Below are 22927 nucleotides of genomic sequence, written 5' to 3'. Positions count from 1 at the left end.
ACTGATCGATAAGGCCACCTAGATAGGCAAGTGCAGAAGACGTGGGAACATTCGGCATTAGAACGAAGGATGTAGAGAAAGAGATCGATGGTTGGGGCGAACTTAGGTGAATAAGGATTGATGAAAGTGCACTGGTAGCGAGTGTGGAAGGTTCCGCCGCAAACTAATCCAGTCGAGACTAGACCTGAACTATCGAAGATTAAGCGGCTCTGAAGCACCAAGGGAACAAAAATATTAAGAGTAATGGTCAGGCTACGTCTATAAAATATGTACGAAGGAGTATCCAAGAGTATTGTTGAGTTAGTCGCACAGAGACGCTGAAGGAATAGATCCCGAAGAGGTGTGCAAGAGGAACTTGACGTAAATCAGTTATCACGTAGACCATATAAAAGATAGCACGATGATTATTCGTTAATGTCTTCGGATAAAAATAATGTATATATGATAAGAGGAAACAAGACAATCTCGACATAAGATCGAAGGCGGATGGAACTTACAGAGCAATGAGAGTGCGCTGGGTGTATTCAGTTATGACTTGGTAGTCGTTTTGCATAGGAAATGCGAGGCGTATATCAATGTCTTCGAGTCGAACTAGTTCACCAGCCACATGTGCTATACTTGCTGAATAATTGTGCACAACGAACGAGCGTAACCGTAGTTCGTAAGTAGATTATCTTTATACCTGAGCAGATCTCCTCTGAAAATGATTATATTATCCCACTAACGTACTTCCTTGACTAACAATTATTTCGCGAGCGTGTAGATCAGTCGCCTTTGTCTTTGCTACGATTATTCATCACTCTGACTCTCTCGTTGATTGCATTTAAATCCTTTTGTGGATTATTCACTAAAATCGCTCGTTTTATCACTTATACGGAACGAAAATTCAGTTAATTCTTATCTGCTTATCTCTGTATGAAATGGTAAAAATAACTAGGTATATTTAAGTAACCTTTGAAAAAGGTTAACGTTGAAAATATAGAATAAAAATTTGTCATGTGAAGCTTTCACTTTCAAATTTTTCACAGAAGTATAACGCACGGTCGAGCAGATATTGCAAATTATCTTCCATCGACGTAACTTTATTTGAATGCATACTTGTAATGATCCAAACTCGTTGGAAAATTGTTTCGGCACGCACGTCGAAACGCAAACGATACTTCAAAGGGCGTCGACGGGATTTAGATTCTCATCCGCGCCTGCAACAATTTCGATCAGCAACGCCGGCTACGCAAATGATTATTTCCTATAAGCCATTCGCGCACTTCCCTCCATCGAAACGCGATTAACATTCGAGTCAACGAACGCGATCAAAGCCAGCGGAATCAGCCCACATTACGATCCCCGTCGTTGGTCGAGCGTCGCAAACAGTTCGTTAGGCTCTCGACGAGAACGATACCGATCTCACCTACATACTTCATTTCGCGTGCAGTCGGGAAAATTCGCGTTGCCCCGTGAACGGAATTAATACAAGGGCAGCGAGGGAAATGTGAGCACACAGTAGTCCGGAACGTTACCACGGCAGTCCAAAGACCGCATTTTGTATAGAAGAACGAAAATTTCAAATGAAATGGTGCTGCTTGCACAAGAAACACTTTTTTTTTTTTTTCTTAGGGAAAAATGTGAAACTTGATATTCTTTGTGGAGTTATAATTGCTTATGAAAAAGTGTAAAATATGCATGAAAAATAAATTTCATTAATTAATATAATTGTTATCATCTATAAAATTATCCTACATAAAGGCACACAATCCGCAGGTTCAGTAGTAGTAGATATTTCACATCATTTTTGGGAGTTGGCTCACTTTGTTGAAAATTGTTTTCTCTGGCGTAAAGAAACTTAAGATAAAATGAAATCAATCATTTCTAAGTAGTCTATGAACAAACCACGATGACTTTATTTGAAAGATGATCGTACGAAACTTCAAACATTACTCGTTTTTTAGACAAACCGAATCTAAAGCAGATCTGCCTACAAATAACCGCAATCTCATACAGGGTGGAGAATTTGAAGCAAAATTAGCAAATAATTTCAAAATTACAGGTGACATTATAAAGTGTTACTAGACAAATTGTATACGATTACTTTTCTCAATGAAGAATGATACGTTTGGTATTTTTCTACATGAAATAACACTGATCTCTAAGTGGTCGAATTGAGGCTATTTAGTTAATTTGATCAATTCGTGCCTTCCGAAACGCACGTTTTGGATGATTGTGCGATGGAACGGTCCACGACCACTTGGAGAACAAGATGTGTGCACGCGATTCCACGCTCGCAGGAGCGCGAGCGCGTAATCGTACAATCGCGACGTGTGCTCGCGTACGCAGTCTGTTTAGACACCGTACGTTTGCAGGTGATTACGCATTCGTGTGCGTGCGCATCCACCTGTGGCCCCCTTGTCCTATCGCTCGCCCCCGCAAGCGCGTGATTCGCACAGTTGCGCGTGTGTTTGTAGATGATTATATATTCGCACCTGCACACGGACGCGATGGTGCTATTGGCGCGCAGGAGTGTTTACGTACCTCGTGTTTGTGGACGTACGTGCGATCCTACGCGTGTGATTAACCACTGTCGCGAATATACGACTGCTATCGAACGCTTCTGTCGAGGATGATTGTGAAGAGAACTTGTCATCGTTCTTTAGAAATATGAAAATCTCGCATTCAAATAAATCACTGAAATCATAAGCTGGAATGTTATAAATTTATTGTATCAATATATGTTTAACATTACCACAAAAATATGGAGTTATTCGTAAATCACATCAACAAGAGTTATTTCATAGAAATGCAGATACCGTAGAAACTTATCGAAATAATAGGAACAGTTGGTTCGAAAGTACTTGTATCTTTGCCTAGCAAATGAATATCACTTCACAATTGAATTCTCTATTTTACATTGAAATAAAAACTGTAAATGTATACATAAATCAAGGTTTTTGCTACAAAGTTAGAGAATTGTCTGGGCTATTTAATTATCGTATCTCTAAGGAACTGTCTTTGTTGGAATCTTTCATGAATATTCAATAACAGTATGTTAGAGTCTCCTCCTCGGCGACAATAGCTAACGGCACAAACAAATATATATACTCTTACGCAAATTGAACTTAATTATTGGACAGAGGAATGAAACACAATGAGATAAGTAGGCGGTGATGCCTGTAATACGGTACATACACATTCATTGTATGCTCACGACGCGCTTAAGAAGCAGAAGTTTAAACGTCGCGGGTCAAGGAAGAAAGAAGATATTAATTAACTGGCGGTGAAGTAAGAAATCACAAGTCACATTTCAACTTTAATGAACCCACGTTTTATTTAGACAATTACGTGTTTGGTAATAAGAGAGAAAGGCAAGCATCGTTACTTGCACTGCTGGTAGAAAGCTTTATTTCAATATTTCATACGCTGTTCCCATAATAAATGTGCATAGAAAGCGTTCCTGTCTTTGCAAGGTTGCGACAGACGTGTGAATCATCTAATCTTTGTAATACATATGGTATGTTCTCTATTACGTGAATAAACAATATTAAGAATTTACGGATGGTGAATGGCGAGATTAAAATTCATATTGTACAGTTACTTCGCGAATCACTAAGTAACAAAGTTCAGCTTTATTGAATAAAACAAATTCGATCGAATTTCTTTTACGTGCCATGAATCCCGTTTCCGCGCGGACCAAAATTCTCTCTCTCTAGCTAGGAACACTTAACGATCGCAATTGCAGCGAATATTGAAACGTTCGTTCGAAGCGAGGCGCGTAAATCGGCCGTCGTAAGTCTGCCCGGACTCGTGCAATCCGCAAAGTTCCAGCAACGGAAGCCTGTAGAATAGAATTTCGCGCAGGAATTCCATTTTACGCTGCACTCGCCGCAACCCTGGGGCTGATTCGATTCGGTTCGAAGCAATTCATTTTATCATCCCGACCGAGCAAATAATTTTCCACCTCGGCCGAAAAACAATTACGAAATCAAATGCCACGAATTGTCACCGGCACCTCGAAACATTGTAAAACCCGCGATTTATCTCAACAATCAGCAAATCTCAACAATTTTTCTAGACCAAGCTGAAGGTGTTGCGTATGAAATTCCGAATTTCAAAGAAATAATTTACGATTTTATGACGTTGTTATAAACGAATGCTTTTAGTCGGAATTATTACCAACGAATTTGACACAATTTTGTTGGGGAGATTGCACGTGCATTCGTTACTAGTAAAAAATCTGTTTTATCTTAGAATATTATTTTTGTAATTTGAGTAGTCTATCCGCATTTAACTGGTATTGTCTGTACTTCCTAGACCCGGGAATTATTTCGAACATGCTCAACATACTTAGGTTCCTTATACTGCTGAAGTTTATAATAAACAATACCAGGGTACCAACTCTGTTTATTCAAAGATAGAGATAATATATTTACGAGATCGAATAATCCGATATTTCATATGCAGCAACTTAATTTGAGTTAGATTGGAAAGCAGTTTTATTCGTCGAACGTCGTCTTTCACCCTCTTTCTGTGCAAGAAAATTTACATTTTAGGAGAAACTTTTATGAGAAATTAATTCATGAAAGACCTGGCCTTCAAGCACGTGTTCCTAATTTCTAGGCAAAAGAGATATGTACCCATTTAAAAAAGGCGGCTACCTAAAATTAAACGTCGTAGATACATATTTAGTTGTACTTAATATCTACAATTTATTAACGCACAATTTCCAAAATATCCAGTACGTTTCGAAAAGAAAGACCAGGAACTACAATAGCCACTTTTTGTTTACTTCGGTGTAAATGTTTCTCTATTTTATTAATTTTCTCTTCTGTATGTAATAAAATCACAAAATTATCAATTTACCGTTGTGACACTGTTTGTAAAGTACTTCTCGCTTCATTGTATCATATCATGTAATAAAACTAAATATTACGTACTACTGAAGTTGACCAGAAACTTTCATGATCACTACATCTAATATAGATGAATATAGATGAATACAGATGAATACAGATAATAAAATGCTTCAGGGGGCATTGTTGGGTATTAAATAAATAATAATATATTCCATCGCGTTGCCACGAACAGAACAACGTTACCTAGGTGATGCAATATTAATAATCGTCTGTGTCACGTGAAATATCGCCAAAGGAACCGTAGTCGAGCGTACGATACGCAGTCCTACAGTTTCAACGTTTCGAGTGTCCCTGTTGCTGTCTTTCGCATCGCCCGAATAACAAATATCGTCGGTCGGTCGCATGCACGAAGCAAAAACAATTCTTTCGTTTAATTTATTAGCCGTAGATCACCGGCACCGGGTGCTGTTTCGGGTTTTCCCTTGATGGCCGGGTCGGGGGTAGGACAATTTCGAGGATCAACGCCGTTTCTGGCAATGACACCGCCAGGGAGCGGCACGCGACGTCCACGGGAGATCGATCGTGAAGGCCAACGCGTTTCGGACGATTGACCGTGCAAACGAACCACTTCCTTTTCCGGATCGTGTCCCCAACCTCTCCAGGCACACGAAACGCTCGAAAGAGAGGGGCTCTTCTCGAGGCGTCGGAACGCATGACCGAAGGGTTCGCAAGCCTGCGGTTTCCGTTTTTCTGAATTACGTTAGGACGCCACGTATGCCACGCATTTGCTCCTGGCATACTAATACGACCGTGTTTTAAGAGGTTTCCTCGGTTGTGTTTGATATGGTTGCACATAGTGCTACTCTAAGGTGTTGGAAAAGATTGCTCGGTATGTGTAATAGTTTATTTAAAGGGGCACTACCAACTGTTTTTCACTAAGTAAAATTTCACATGTCTCGATGATTTCGACAAAGTTTTTGTTTAATATTGTATAGGACGATAGGTCCTCTCATGTGATTTATGATATACTGCTGGGTAGGTTGACAGGGAGGCAGGAAGGCACGCCATACTTTGAAATAGAATTACATATAAATTTTAGTATTATTTACTATGTTAATATTATATTATTATATTATGTGTAATATATTACACTATGTATAATTTACATTGGTATACATTTCACACTGATGCAATCAAAAATACACGATCTCATTTAAACAAACGTTAATGACCCTCGCATGTCCCCTACGCGTCTACTAACAGAAAGTCTAATAACATCAGAATATGGCTCACTTGAAACCATTCAAAGCTGTCTACATAAATGTTTGCTATGTATCATAATTGATAATATTCATAAACGTAAAATATACGTAAACCGAGTTGGTAATATCCGTTGGACGACTCTGTCTGTACGCCTTTAGCAACGAAATGGTTCAAACACCAAGTCTGTCCGAATTGCTTGGCAGACTCTGTACGGAAACGATCATAACGAAAAAGGAATCTGCCATAGAATGGAAGACATGTCGTCAGGCTTCATACCTCCTCAAGGTGCCTATTCCATAGCTGTGTCTGTTGACCTTATTCCGAGGGCGCATTCGTAGCAGTAAGTTTCGAAAGGTGAACGAGTGGCGCATCCGTCGTCTGCCGCGGTGTCGCGACCCGCACAATGACACGAGTGCCGACCTCTTCTGCGCGCTTGCAAAACGTGAAGCATGCACTCCTGACACCTCTTCACGCTAAGGTCGACCGTGTCGTGAGCATTCGTCGTCAAAGAAAGGAACGAGGGACAGCTGCCAAGCCCGACGAACGTCGAACGAACGCGAAAATGGCCCGGACGAAGATCCCGCCGCTCTGCTCTCCGAATGACTCGTAATTATGGCACCCAGGTGCCGAAATAGAATTTCCCAGCTTTCGACGAGCCAGCCAACGTCTCGCGTCGAGTCATTCAACGGTCGTTCCAATGGAGAAAGATTCATTTTCCTCCGCCCCGTGTCGACATCTCGTCGACTGAAATTTCTTATCGACCCGTCTTTCGTCGTCGCTTCCCGAGCAAGGTGCCATAAAATGGACGGGGCTAACGAAGTTTAAAAGTATATCGCGACGAGTGTGCGTTGTAATTGAGTTCCCGAGGGTCGTTTGACGTTTGCGTTCTTAATGATCGTCCTATTTCCCGCTCGTCGGCAGCCAGCTCGCGAAATGAATTCTCGCGTTGTACAGTCTTTAATCGTTTCACCTGGGACGAGCGCATTATAAGGACAAACGTTGCAAATATTTAACTGTTTCGTCGCGTGAAAACGCTTGTCATTCAGCGACACCGTGGAATCCCGTGATAATTTGTCGAATTTAGTACGTAGTTTTGTCTTGGCACACTTTGAGACAATAGTTCTTAATGCGCCTTCGATGTATTCCGAGGACAAAGTTCGCGGACCTTATAAATTTTTGGAGGCTTGCGAACATGCCGAGAGAAATGTTAAATATACACGGTGTCTCCTAAACTGGCGGTACGAGCGAGTAGGGTGTGAACAATTTTCATATGACCCTTCTGTCGTATGCTTAAAATCAAGCAAGTTGATGATACTTAATTAACGATGACGAGTATGATAGACTAAGGGATGCTTCGAGGAAATTGTTTCCGCGATAAGCTAACCTTCTTGTTTCTTTTTTGTTTCAGAGGGACGCCCTCAATCTGGAGGCAAACAACGTGGCGAACTGCGTGTCCAAAGGGAAGTCAGAGGTGAATTATTTCTTTATTTCATTATCGTATTTATCGCTCGGCTCCTGTTGCCTTTTGACGGAATTTTAATATCGAGGTAATCTAATTAACGTCGCTTGAAACAGAAACGTAGAGGTAGGGTAATTACGGAAATGTAAAATGAAACGTTGAGAGGAGAAACACGGGGGAAATAGCTGTGGAAAAACGTCACGAGCAAAAAGAAAAAAAAAATGTATACGCATTCTAAAAGATCTGGGAAACGAACGAGCTGGAATATCCTGAGATTTTTCACCCAAAAATGGAACAAACGATGGAAAGTACTACGTGCCTTGACGATTATAATTCAATCATTCGAATCAAAGATATATTTTATGATAATTTTCTTTAAATAAATAACTTCTTAAAATAATATGTGTCAAATAGCCACGATTTATGAAAAAATATTGGAAGTAATTTAGCGCTACTGCAACATATAGGTTTATAAAAGAAATATTCTAACTGAGAGTAATTGAAGTAATATTTTTATTGTAAAACATGTATGTTACAAAAGTTTATTAGGATATTTTACTCATAGTCCTACAGTTTAATATTTTATTTCTCATTCACTTGACAGTGCTATGAATAAACGTTAAATGTTAAATAAATAAAATCAGAAATTTGTACAAATCAAAACGCTTTAATAACTTGTTGAAACTATTCTTCTGTGCAGCTTGAGTTCTATTTTTCTTTTAATTCGTGCGCCTCAAAGTGTTAAAACGGCTTCATTTCGTACGCATCGCGGACGTGTAAGGTCAGGTGAAATATTCTCTACGTGACGACGAAACCAATTTATTTTTCGCATACCAGTTCGGTTCGAAATACGTGGCCAACGTGATCGATCACGGCACTACCCTTTGCTTCGATTGCATTTTATATAATTTTCTGAAAAATCCATGTCCGCGTATCGTACTCCTGTCCTCGCGTCTCCCACGCCCTCTGCCCCTAACCTTTCTTCGCGCGTACCCGCCGAAAATTCAATTTTCTTCCCCTTCTTTTCCAGCACTTCGACTGTCGGAATCACATAAGGGTGATTCAGCCAATGGGAAACGGCAATCGACTCTACATTTGCGGCACGAACGCTCACTCGCCCAAGGATTGGGTGATCAACGTAAGTATCTACGTACAAAACATTAATTTCGTTTACATAATTATTTCATATTTTTTAGATTTTTCTTTTTAATTTTAATTGGTCTTGTTTCTTAAAGTCGTTACTTTTAAAATCGTTAGCGATTAGTATATAACTCTTGGTCATTAAACGGATCATGTAGGAGACGCATCTATGATAGGATTTTCTAGAACAGTTTTACTAACTTATGCACAATTTTAAATATCGTTATTCTTGTTGTTCATTTTAACGCATTCGCTTTGATGTTAACATCGTTACCAGATGATCTCGAAACAAAAGTACAGGAAGCTCTGTGTTGCGAAAAATACAGAAAAATTAAGGATAGAACTTTCAAGGGTAGCTGCATACTTGTATAATTTAATGTATATGTATATTTAATGCATAAATGTATTGCAGTCAAATATTAAGTTGAAGTTGTTATTACATTTTGAAAAAGGTTAAGTCATGACATCTAAAAAATGTAAAGTGTTTTACGTAAAAATATAATATAGTTGCACTTAAGAAAAATTTTAATTTTCTAAACAACTAAAGATCACAGAAAGACAAACATTAATAAACCATGAGACACCTTGCTCAACTTGTTTATTTAATTTATGAAGTATTCATAAGTCGTTACGGTCTCTAAAATCATTCTGCATACACAATAAGATATTTTGTAACGCATCACGACGGTAAAATTGTTAAGAATTAATGGTATGAATTACACTTGGATTTGTGATCTTTGAGAGTAAATTGAATACTCGTTAATAATTGAGCTGACAGAATGTTGAATGACATCAAATTCCAGGGACATTCTTTTACTGTAATTTTGACGCCACGTTTTGTATTTTGTCGTTTCGTTGGAGCATCAATATTTCACGCGGAATCTGTCACCAACACAAAGCCGTAAGCGCCGTAGTTACGTAGCAAGGCAAATGAATCGTGCGTTCAAGCACCCGTGTAATGAAGTCAAAGAATATATTGGTCTCGCTTTGTCGAAGATTACGACTCCCGTGCGTGTAATAGAGTTTCGCGCTGTAACGTGCAGCCTTTGCGTAGAAACCCGTCGTTTTAGCTCTAAATTTTCCGCTTTCGGCAAGCGTCGCATTACTCTTCGCCGCTATTCCCTCAAAATGTTAATCAAGATCAACGCAAATAAATCTAAAAGCAAAAAGTTAGCCTCTGAAGAAGGTTATGTGAATGTCACAATAATTCAACGTTGATTTGAAAAATTCAAAGCTGGCGATTTTTTATTAGAAAATTAACTTATTCGTCATCATTTTCTACCTTCTGATTGTATAATTAATGCAGCATCTTATTGCAACGAAACAGAAGAAACGCAACCAAAATAAATAAAAATACAGAATTATGTGAAAATTATTTCAATTAAATGTACAACGTTTTATTAAAAATAGTTTTATACAGTTACAGCTTCATTTGTATAAACTACATTTCATCTATAGCAACCTAATAAAATACATTATTTCTGCGAATAAAGAATTAATTGTGACTGTTGGACTGGAAAATCGGGAACTGAATATCGTCTTAAAAATAAAGTAGAATGAAAAGAACCATTTCCGAAGTACTCGGCAGAAACAACGTCACTATTATGAATTTAGTTTAACGTAGCAGGTAAACTCGCGTAGTTCACACGTGTAATACACCCCATGTGTTATTCCACAGAGCAATCTGACCCACTTATCTCGCCACGAGTTCGTCGCAGGCGTGGGACAAGGCATAGCGAAATGTCCTTACGATCCCGCGGACAATTCGACGGCAGTCTGGGTGGAAAAGGGCAATCCTGGTAACCTGCCAGCACTTTATTCCGGCACCAACGCCGAATTCACGAAAGCCGATACCGTGATCTTCCGTACGGATCTCTACAATTTAACCACCACTCACAAGGAGTTTAGCTTCAAGAGGACGCTGAAGTACGACTCCAAATGGCTGGACAGTAAGTACCCTTCTACTCGGCAATTTCTTCTTCTTAGTCTCAAACGAGGCAATATCCGAGGAATTAGTACTCCGCCTATCGTCAAACGTTTTACGGCACGGAACACGAACCCTAACGAGATGGAATCGTTATAATTGATACTTTAAATTCGAAATCGTTACTTATCCCATTTCCAGATTTTAAAGTATCGATTTCCAAGGGAACGGGAAGTAGAATGGGGATGGAATAAAATTACCTAAATTGGACCACTTTGGAGGGTCTCTTAAATTCTAGGATCTCTAACAAATACTTGCATCGATGTCGTTGTTTAGTACATTGTTAGTACTTGAGTGACTTTGAAAGGAAATTTAAAGTACATAGGTGAAATTGTTTGATAGCTTTAGTGTTCAAAGTTATAACGGGATTGTCCAGCATAACACGATTGAAAGGAACGACCGAAAATCACTCAGAATTTAAAATGTTCAGGTAAAAGTGTTCCAATTTGATCGTCTCTTTCCCTTTATTTTTCTCGCACAACGAACAAACCTGTTCTGTTTCCACTTTTAACGCATAAACCACATACTTCGAGTACGCTAAAATAGTTTGAGAACGACAGTCCTGAACGAAAGTTCAGAGAAGACCAACGGTGTAATTCGTAGCCAACGAAGAGGTTAGCAAAGACCATTCGTCGTCGATTCGCGGAGAGCAGCGTCAGCCGCGAAACCTAGCGAAAGGTTCTCGTTAAGGCGTACTCGTTCGACAAAGAAATTTTCATTAGTATCCGAATGCGGATTTCCTGAGGAAACACGCGAAAGAGCGAAGGGGAAAAAGGCCTTCTCGTTACATGGCGAGGCTCTTTGAAGCGAAGCCCGAACGTTGCAAGAAACACGTACCACGCTTAAATAGTTGCGTATAAAGCCGATACCACGGCGCCGGCTGTTTTCCCCGCGGGGCAAAGGGGCTGACAGTTCCGTCATTGAGCGTGTCGAGGGTTTCCACGGAAAACCGTGCAAAGAAGGCTGTGTTCGTGGTGTGGGGAAGATAGAAAGCGGTTCTCGGAGGGCAACGGTGTAGTACACCGTCAGGCTTTAGAGAGGGTGTACGGTTCTAAGAACGGGAGAGTAATAAAATAACACCCGTCCACGATTTTCCCCGACTAAATGCTCGTCCATGGCAGCCTCCACGAAAAGAGAAAAGGGTCGAGGAAGTCGAAGTTTTTCGCATCACTGGCTGGAGAAACGCCCCTTTACATCGCCCTGCGTCCCGAGAGTCGATCTTTAATCAGTTTTAGCGGGCTTCCGATCGACCGTGGAGGGATTGCCGCGATCCACTCGATTTTTCGTTACCGTGCGAAACATCAGCCGGAATTCGGCGAAGGGAAATTGGAAAATGTAGATTAGAACGTGTTTCGTTTACGGAATCGTAGGATCTGGTAATCAGCTCGAAATTTGTTGGTGGTGGCTACGGTTGATATGTTTTCTTTTTTTATATTTATTGTACGTATTGCATCCACACTTCGGAAAGGTGAAGATAAATAAAGGGGGGATGAGAAAGTTTCACTTTCACATTCTATGGTATTGATTTTCAAATTTCGAATTCAAACAGGATCAGCGTCTCCGAAAACCTCTGTATACCAAGTTTCAATATTAGATCCGCCTACCAAAAAGTAGTAAGTTAAACAATCCAAATTACTTCCAGATCTTGAAACTCTCCGATATTAATATAATAACTTGAACCTGAGGTTTACAATCGAAGAAGCACTTTAACGAATGGCAATGATATTGAACAGAATGTAACAAAATCGAGCAAGTTACGAAGCTCATACTATTATCGATCGTCATTGAAACGTAATAAAGAATCATACTGTAGATTAGTACTAATTGCTTGATTTGATATTAATTTTCCCCACGAAGGAAACCACAGGTGTGCTAAATTCTTCCGCATGACAAGTCGACAAAGTGCAACGTAAACTTTCGTACCTGTAACGGTACCGGTGTAATCACTTAGAGAAGAATATTATTATAGATAAAAGTCAACGTCGTTGACGTCTCGTTATTTATGAAGATGCAAATATGTACATAAAGAACTATCTACTTCTTCAAAGTTGGTGTCACCATCTAAATATTGAAATACATCGATATTTTCATAAAACGGGTAAAATACTTATACAAAAACGATTTGATCCACTCAAATTAGAATTGTTATCTATGATATTATTAGTTCAACGCTGTTTCTTCCGAGTTATTATTCAAGCAACAAACTTTAATCTTCATTTCAAGAATTTCAATTCCATGTCCTTTTGAATAGTACTCCTCAGTCTGTAACGTGACGAGAAAACAGATATTATATTCATTCCTTTCTGTAATTTTAGGTTATACCGTTTTGCATTCAATCTAAGAATGTATCTGGTTAATACGTTTGAACACGCCTGTAGTTGCTTTATATTACTCAGGAGGGTTCCGTTTTCCGCCCTTCGAAGCGTGCCAGCTTTGGACCTCTCTTCGACCTTGTGGCATAGGGTCTCGAGAGCGAAAGGAGTGAAACGAGGTGAAGGAGTACGCCGTCGACCTCGCTTTGTATCTTTCCGACTGCCCTCGCTCCCCTTGTTCGCAACCCCCGTTACCCGCGGGATGCATGATTAGCCGTTTGTTTCGTCGTTTAATTCGAAGGCGGCGCCCTTTCACTCCTGTCCCCACCTCTTGCTCGATTGCCAACGCTTTCCAGCACAGGACGTTGCCATCAAGGGCCGTTCCCCGCATCGAGTTTGTCTATTAACAGAGGCGTTGATTAAATGCAGGAGAGACCCCGGAGAGACGGATAGGTTCACGTGGCTACTCGTACTCCTAACCTGTGCCTCCCTCTGATTCCCTCTGTCTCTCTCGATCTCTCTCTGGTTTTCTTCATCCGGTAACGTAGCTACGGTTCTTAAGCTCGTGAGTAATTAATCATTTTGGGCCGCTTTATTTACGATAAAGTGAATTTTCTGAATTTCTAGTGGAATTTGCGTTGAAACAAATTTAGTGATTCGTGGCAGTCTCAGGCACTTTATTTAGTCCTCGCAATGTACATTTCGACTCTGGAAATTTCTACGACACGAGTTTTTAAAATAAGTGATGTATTGATAGAGATACTGATTTCAGTATTTAGTCGTTTGCAGGTAAAGGCAAAAATGTTCGAGCTGTCGAAACCATAGTAAAAGGATCATAAATATAAATGGTGGAAACGTCATCAATAAAAACGCGCGGAGGAACAAAACGTGACAATTACTTAAGCCAAATCTATTTTCATTAAATGTTGCGTCTGGCTATAAAGCTTAACATAGTGGTGGGTTCTTCTTATTTCACTTGTTTGCGGATGGTGGAGTACGACCGCAAATTTACTAGGATCTCTAGTCTTATTTTACTTGTGTTATATAGTAGCTACGCCCTTGGCTCTGTCCCGTTCTTTAGAGAGCGGAGTTCCCGGTAAAGTATATGAAATTAAGATCGATGCGATTTGCGGCATGGGTGGGAGATAAAGGATCGCGAAGAGAGGATGCGGAACACGGGCAAGATGGAGGAGAAAGAACGGCTGGTGGATGAAGCTTAACAAGCGCTGAATAACCGACTGACGACCGTCCACTTTCACGGATCCTTGCTCGTGTCAAATGACGCTCAGCCGTTCCTTGTTCATTTGTTTCCATCCACGGGACGTTTCCGCGTGCGAGCGTTCTGAAAGCTTGGCCTTCTTTTTCCTCTTTACGTCCGGTTACGTACGTTGCAACAATTTATGTGGACCATCATGTATATTCGTATAAACTTTTGCATAAACGTATTTTGAAATGCAACACGGCATAGCGGCTTTTATATATGGGATAATGATGTCATAAAATTTTTTAGATCGGTTCAATAGTTCCGGAGATTACCCCCTACATACAAACAAACAAACAAACTCTACCTCTTTATAATAGTAGTATAGATTATCCACGTTTTAGATACCACAGAGTTTCTGTTATCATTGGATCGTGATGTTCAGAGTCCCTGTGGTCTTGGTCGTTCCCCAGACACAAATAACGTCAAAAGCAACGGCCAGACGACAGATCTAATTGATTGTACGCGACTGTTGCTCAGCCTGTCGCTTGCCTTTCCGCAAGGTTGCTAAAGTATCAAAGTACGAGCTTTTCGAAAACTTCGCTGTGTAGAAATGACGAAGGAAAAGGGAGGCATGGAAAAAGATTGACACGGTCAATTTAGGAAAGCCCCTGGAGACATCGTCGCGGGTCGGGGTAGTTCAGTCAGCGAATATTAACCAGTCGCGAGTAATTTGGCGTATTTATTAACGGGGGTGTCGTCTCTAATGGCGAACGGGGGCGCGAGGGACACGCGGAAAATAGAATTTCGTATTTGTAAGCGTGACAATCTAGCCATGGCACACCTGGATACGCCAGCAGCGACTTGTAAACTTTATGAAACTAGCCCCAAGGGTGATTTCATTATTCCTCTTGCGAGCGGCGCGAAATCGAGAGTACCGCGAGGAACGTTTTCCGCTCTGTTCGTACAATACCGTTTCGCCCCGACGAGCGGCGCCCAATCAAAACTCGTCGGTTGCCTCGTGTTTCTCTCGAGTCGAGACATTTCCTTTTCCTGTCCTCCCTCTGTCGTTCTCTGTCCTCCGTTCAACCACCCTGTCCCTCTTTCTCCTTCTTCCGGGATTTCCACCCTCTTCGTGTTCGCTCTTCCTCCGCTTCTCTCGCCGCTGCGCCTCAATATATCAAACTTCCACCGGCGAAGCGTCAGACAATCGATTTAATCGGTGAACTGTGAAAGAGATTGCGGCCTCTACCCCGCGCCATCGCATAATGTAAAATCGACGGAGTCTGTACCGTTCGCGCGGCGACGATTTAAGCGCGGAACAAAATTCGATCGTCGTCTCTGCGTCGGATCGCCGCGCACTGGGACAGAGTCACATTAATTATCACATGCTATGGGCGTATTTGAATACAGCGTATTTTGTTTGAATTTGTTTTCAAATTCAATCCATGAAAAGCTATTTTATGTCCTTTTGCGATCGCTTACACTGTACATAGGATCGAACAAAACTTTCCAATATCCACCGGGTTCCCAATGTTTGACTTGCATTTCCTTGTTTTCCATTTTTATTTGATATGCATTGTTTAAATCTTGCCGTTTTGTTTCTCCATGTGCTGACACTTGTTTCACCAACTTTAATCGTACAATATATTTTCGTAATTGTTTACGAGAGCTTCGACTCTTACGGTAACCCTTCGCAAAGAAGATTACAACGTTGCTATTAAAAGTTTCCTCTCACTCTACCCAATTATACATCCCCATTCCTGAATTTGATGAAGGATAAATTGTAGTTAATTTAATGATAAAGTTTTATTTGCTGTTCGTGGATTACTTCGGATTTAAAAACTTGCCTGTATTTTGCGTTATTAATACTCTAAACGCCATTTTAGTCGCGAGTGACTGACAATATACATACATTGACTGACGTTACATACTTTAAACATTTATATTATGTTCAATAATAATATAGTTTGAAGTTTATAAACAATGTATGTAAATTTGTTCTGATGATTTAAACAAAAAACGACTCTATGACTCTTTTCAGGAAAACTATGTTCACTTGAATTATTTATTTTCACACGCACCTTGTGCTGCGAAAAATTAAGAGAATCTTTTTTTTTATAAATCTTCCCACAATTTGTAAGACTCGAAGGCGATTAGCACTATGTTTAAATTTTCGAATATTGACTCAGGATCCATGATTTACGACATACAAATTGATTCATGACCCATAAATGTGTGTTGTCATCTAGAATGCATTAATGTAAAGCTTCGCATTAATTGGGTGTTATTTATAAGATAAAATGTATACAAAAAAGTAGGCTCGGTGCTTAACATGTTAAAATGAGACCGTATTAATATTCCCGCAGGTCTGAAACAGGTATTTTTAAACTGTGAGTTTTGGTTTTCATACAGCTTTCGAGACTCGCGAATTATCGATGCCTCGACGATCATAACGAGTGAACCGTTAAGCGGTTTTACGATTGCAGATCGTAAAAAACGACAAGTGGATGCTCGTTAAGCATACGTTCAACTTGGACGCTTCGCCGCTGGTAAATGAAAACCGAAGAAGTCGTTCCTCTTTCATCGAGCGCGAAACTTACTTTTCCGCGTCGTAACGCGGGGGTTCTTGGAACGTTTGTTTTATAGTTTTTCTCATTGTTCCGGCAATCCTTCGAATTCCAAAGTTTTTGGAGAGTTCTGACGATCGTTTCCCGACTCGTAACCCTTCCGCGTAATTTTCTCGGGGTTCAACTTTTGTTTTCCTAACGAGCACCTGCGGCGATGTGAAATGTTTCTGGTACATCGAGCGAAGGGTCGATCTTGCAAAAGACAAACTTTCCACTACGTTGCCACTACATTTAGTCGTTATTTAAAAGCATTCATTATTTATCTCTCTCTTTAGAAAGGAAACAAAGTTAATCCGGAGATATCGTTAATGCTTTCTCATGTAAAATAATCGTTCCCATTGTATAGATTTTTCTATATTTTTGAAAATCAATAATCATCGGTGTAATATTCGAGCACGCTGCCCATTTATATTGGACCTTTCGACCATAGAATATTATAGTCCTTTTCGACGATACAACGATATTTTATTCTGTGATATATGAAAAAGGAAATTGCTATGGAATATTGTTTCCTGTTACAGTGATTTTAAAAATATAATATTGCAAAACTTAAAGGCATAAGTCAGGCATAATCTTACGATAAAAAATGATAAGAAAAGAAAAATAATTTAAATTATTCTATTAATTTATTACATTGTGATAGGAAGCAAGTGTTTTGATAAATGGTTTAAAAACAATAGACTGAAACAACACAATACTTTTCGAGACAATATAATATTATCATTTAGTAGACCACTATGTATATTTTACTCCTCTAATATTTAATAACTTTATTATGGAGCAATGATGTTACAGTGTTAATTTCTGTAGGTATATACTAAATCTTATTCGCAATGTTGCTAGAAAATTATCTTCAATTGATTGTTGAAGATTTGAACTTTATTTTTTTTTGTTAAAGGGACTCATCATAATTGTCGAAACATCAAAAATATAAATATGCTTGGTACGACTCGTTGTGTCTTTGAATTAGTTAATATGCATGCATCGTATCCTTAATTTCGAAATACCGGTGTTGGACAGACCAATCCTATTCCTGGTGTCTGGAACATTACGTGCGGAAGAATTCGAATCGCACGAGATTATCTTCTCAAGCATCAGAACCGAAAGCACGGTTGCTTCGTGTTGTACCTTCGTCGCTCTCCAACATTTTCGTTTTCTCATTTTGCAAGCAAAGTGTAGAATTCTATCGTGGTATTCGGAAACGTCCACAATTAAACCACGACCATGCAGATTATTATTCTCGACACAATTGAGTAAACTGTATTTACTCGTAATGAACACAAGGGATGCAATTGAATACTAAAGGAAGGCTGAATTTTTGGATTTTTTAAAAATTTCTTACAACTTCTTTTAGTTGTCTTAAATTAAAGAGAAGGTTATCAAAAGATATTGAAAAAAATAAAAATGCAAATAATATACAAAAACAGCACTTTAGATGCCACTTTATAGATTGTACTTGCTACTATTCTTCAAAGGATTCAAAACGCAATGAATCAGTTGATCTGAAAAAAATTCATGAAGACTTTACCTTTTGAGCCTTTTTTGAGCGTCTAATTGTATATAACGCCCTTAAGCGCAAAACTAAAGCGCAGGAAATTGCATGCGAACCGGCTTGTCTCCCGGTAGTTTTCTTTATTTTAAACGCCAACACTGTGCCCTCGAATGTCAACGTGAATATGCATTTGTGGAAATTACAAAGGAGGCCGAGGTTAATTTATTAACCTTTTTATGATTTATTTCGTAATTGCTTGTACGTTTCCGCGTGCTCTCCGCGGTATAATATCCAACGGTGACGAGATTAAATTTGACGAAGAGAATTTTATTTCATTCGGAAAAGACGAATTAAATTTACTCGCGAAAGGACGCAATAACGATTAAGGGAAATTTGCTGATTAAAATCTGCGTTACTTTGCGTGGTTTCTTTGAAGAGAAACGGTTACAGCGGAGCGTGCAGGAACTCCTAAATTACACAGACCCGGGAAAACTGATCTTTTTCTCCGCTTTCGCCGGCACGGAAAATGCTTCTGTCGCGCGACATCCGTCGGCGCGGTGTTGATTTTTAGTCGGGGCTAAAAGAGCGCGGAACATCACGAGATTTGCATCTTAATTTGCGTGATTGTATTTAAAGAGCAAATCGTTCGGTGGAAATCTTCGCGCGGAATTTTATCAACGTGGAAATCTTACCGCGGTAGTTTCCATTGAAATTACTGTTTCCCTGTATTCGACACGGAATTCAATTTTATTTGTACCGCGAGAGATTTAATATTTCCATAAATTTTACAGCGACTAGAATCGGCGTTGAATTTATATTAAATTTGTTAAGGGACACTTACCCACGTTAAACATTATTCCTTGAATGTTCGCTCTTATATACGGAGTATTTGCCGACGATGTTCCGAATAGCTAACCTTGTTTTACCACAGAAAACATTTAATTCACGTTAAAAATTGTATTCGTGGATTTTTATAAGCGAATAACAGGTATTTCAATTTTACAGCGAGATATTTGAAATGATAATTGAGCGATAATATCCATCACAGTATAGAAGAAGGAGATTTTTATAACATCAGAAGTTGAATTTTCTGTTTATCTGTTTCAGAGCCCAATTTCGTTGGATCTTATGACATCGGGATCCACGTGTTCTTCTTCTTTCGCGAGACCGCGGTAGAATACATAAATTGCGGCAAAAGCGTGTATTCCCGCGTGGCTAGAGTTTGCAAAAGGGACACCGGCGGCAAGAATATTCTGTCGCAAAATTGGTCGACTTACCTCAAGGCCAGGTTGAACTGCTCAATACCTGGCGAATTTCCGTTCTATTTCAACGAAATACGTAAGTAACGCTTAAAATTCCCTAAATTAAAATTTTGTAATAATCTATAATATTCCTAAAATAATATTTATCGAATTAATATTTTTCCAGAGAGCATTTACAAAGTTCCAGGTGACGATACCCACTTTTATGGTACGTTCACGACCTCGACGAACGGATTGATGGGTTCGGCGATTTGCTCGTTCCACATCGACGCGATTCAAGAAGCGTTCCGAGGAAAATTCAAAGAACAAGCGACGAGCAGTAGTGCCTGGCTTCCAGTGCTCTCAAACAAAGTTCCTGAACCGCGTCCTGGCCAGTGTGTGAATGACACAGAGACATTCCCTGACACCGTCCTCAACTTCATTCGGTCCCACCCTCTAATGGACTCTGCTATATCTCATGAAAACGAGAAACCAGTCTTCTACAAACGGGATGTGATGCTCACACGATTGGTCGTGGATAAACTGCGTATTGATTTCGTTGGCATCGACTTGGAGTACACAGTTTATTACGCTGGTTCCAGTAAGTACATATTTATTTATGCGCACTTCTTCAATTATATTAATTCAAATAACGCGTCATTTACAATACAAAATATTTTAATATCACATACATTACAAAATATTATATTCGTAAAATGAGAATCCTATCAATTTCTTTACATTAACGATCCATACACTTATATCGAATCAGAAATAACGTGATTGTCGCTGATGTTATAAATACAGCGAGACATTTATTCATTCGTGAGTGAACGTACAAAATGTTTTCCGTCGGTTCTGGATAACTGAATTTATGACCTCCGTTTTATGTTCGTGTTGCGTATTTATATGTTTACGTTTCATAATTTCAGCGAAATTATCGTTTCACCGAAAAAAATATTTCTCTAGTGGCTGCGTACTTTTTTATAGGTTGTCCACATAATTCGCGTTATGACATTTATATTTTTTTCGAGGGAGTTTCAATGCAGCGTTGAAATGTCTGTCCTAAATCACGAAATTATCGTAGAAGATATGATTGCGAAACGTACATCCACGCCACGTTTTTGCGCCGATATCTGTAACGTGATTTGTCACGGACAAACTTGGCGAGATAATCACGATCCACTTCGAAGTTCTTGCTGTTGAATCGTGCAATCCGCTTTTGCTATCGTTGGGCGCATCTCGCTGGCATACGTCTACTGTTATCCCTGTAAAATTATTGTCATCAGGAGTCGTAGGGTTGTAATCACAAATTATAAAAAACAGCAATACATTAGCAGTATAGCCTAATGTATACTACTCGTATACGACAGAAATTATTTTTTTAATCATTGATAACGTACTTTGTGGTCTCTGCCATTGTTTATATGGCTGAGTCGTTTAAGAAACAAATTATTTGATTAATCGTTTAATGATCTGTGATATAATCCGATTAATGAATTTTATAATCAGTGTTTTATACTCAGAACATTGTAAAATAATAAAAATTTGAGTTTTATTTTTCTTTCAAATCGTGTGCCTGGAAAAATTAAACAATATAGGCTCGCGGATGCTGTAACAAATATTTCCAGAGTCCTGCGCAAAGAAAATGAAGAATACCGCGATTCTTCTTTGGTAAAAGTGATTACCAAAGAAGAATCTTTTCAGCGTTGTGAAAGTTACCCGATCAACGATGGCAATATCGTTGGGATGTTTTGACGGTATCGGTGGCCCACCGGCTGTCTCGAGCGTTAGTTTGCAATGGCACCGTTCCTCTGTGTTACAGGTGACGGACGTGTACACAAAGTCGTTCAATGGACAGACAACAACGGGGAATCCCAGTCTATCCTCTTGGACGTTTTTGACGTGACGCCGGGCGAGCCGATTCAGGCGATGGAAATCTCCAAGGAGCACAAGGCCCTTTACGTCGCTTCCGATCATCGAATAAAGCAGATCGACTTGGTGATGTGCACGCGAAGATACGACAACTGCCTTCGATGCGTTCACGATCCTTACTGCGGATGGGACAAGGACACCAACACGTGCAAACCTTACGAACCCGGGTGAGTGGTCTACTTTTTTATTATTCATTTCATGATTTGATAATACGTAACATTTTTGGATTAACACGTCGACCACCAGATTAATACTTGTGAAAAGTCCGCGGAGGCTAAAGTTTTGTTTCGAGACAATTGAAAACTACGCAATTTATCACTTGTCGTAGAATTTAGCTTTGAAACCTCATCGATTACGAATCCTGTCTAGATTTATTTTTATTAATATCTCGCATTTAGAATTCATTTTGTTTAGTTCCTTGATGAAGAATCTTTTCGCGCATATAATGAACATTAAATAAACACGATTACTTACCGTGTTTTATGAAAAGACACTTTTGCAAACCAACATTGAACAAACGCAGCTATTTAGTAAATAATGTGGCTACGTATTTAATCCGTGATCCTATTCGTGGATTTTTCCAGGCTCCTTCAAGACGTGTCGAACAGCACCGCCGACGTTTGCGATAGCAGCGTAGGGAAACGGAAGCTGGTAGTCACCTGGGGCCAGTCCGTGCATTTGGGCTGCTTCGTGAAGATGCCGGAAGTGCTGGCGAATCAGGAAGTCAGGTGGTACCATTACAGCAAAGAGAAGGGCAGGTATCAGATAGCTTACAAATACGGAGCCGGAGGGGAGAAGTTCATCGAGACGTCCGAAAAGGGCCTGGTAATCGTGGGCGTGAACGAGCAAGACGCGGGAAGATACGACTGTTGGCTCGGAGGTTCGCTTCTGTGTTCGTACAACATCACCGTGGACGCGCACAGATGTTCCGCGCCCGCCAAGTCCAACGATTATCAGAAGATATACTCGGACTGGTGCCACGAATTCGAGAAATACAAGTCCGCCATGAAGACCTGGGAGAGAAAACAAGCGGTGAGTTTATCGACTACCTAAACATTTCGATCGTTTCACAATTTTAATCCCTTCGTGCATGGACTTGGTACTTCTTTTTTAATACGTGATAATTAGTATTTTAGAATTATAAATGTTATGCTTCGACAACTGATGTCTATTCAAATGGTTCCTATGGCAGTTAAACATTCGTCAAAAGATATCACTAGACTGCGGATTTGTTTGGATTTATAGGACATTTGAATGTACAAGTAATTACAAAATGCACACAGTACGCAATGATATAAAAAACTATTAGAAGTAAAGTTCGTGTTATAACATTTGCAGAGTAAAGTAAATTCCTATTTACATGGCCTTAGGAGTGCAAAGGGTTGACTAAGCAGTTTAGAAACCCTCTGTAAACGTTATCGCGTAC

General features: G+C 39.7%; 1 protein-coding gene across 2 annotated transcripts in view; it reads left to right on the top strand.

Annotated features, from left to right (window-relative positions):
* The window catches only part of LOC128890073 (semaphorin-2A), a 311724-nt gene that overhangs the window by 281488 nt on the left and 7309 nt on the right, over positions 1 to 22927 (top strand). For both annotated transcript variants that reach the window (XM_054148268.1, XM_054148267.1), the window contains exons 4-10: positions 7516 to 7578; positions 8597 to 8704; positions 10385 to 10655; positions 19433 to 19663; positions 19754 to 20167; positions 21392 to 21668; positions 22086 to 22533. In XM_054148268.1, coding sequence (XP_054004243.1) covers positions 7516 to 7578; positions 8597 to 8704; positions 10385 to 10655; positions 19433 to 19663; positions 19754 to 20167; positions 21392 to 21668; positions 22086 to 22533 — 1812 coding nt within the window. The remainder of the gene's footprint in view (positions 1 to 7515; positions 7579 to 8596; positions 8705 to 10384; positions 10656 to 19432; positions 19664 to 19753; positions 20168 to 21391; positions 21669 to 22085; positions 22534 to 22927) is intronic.

Source organism: Hylaeus anthracinus, unplaced genomic scaffold (genome assembly GCF_026225885.1).
Source record: "Hylaeus anthracinus isolate JK02 unplaced genomic scaffold, UHH_iyHylAnth1.0_haploid 12000, whole genome shotgun sequence".
NCBI classification, from domain to species: domain Eukaryota; kingdom Metazoa; phylum Arthropoda; class Insecta; order Hymenoptera; family Colletidae; genus Hylaeus; species Hylaeus anthracinus.
The sequence above is the reverse complement of the archived record's forward strand: the minus strand, read 5'-3'. Positions and strand labels throughout refer to the sequence as shown.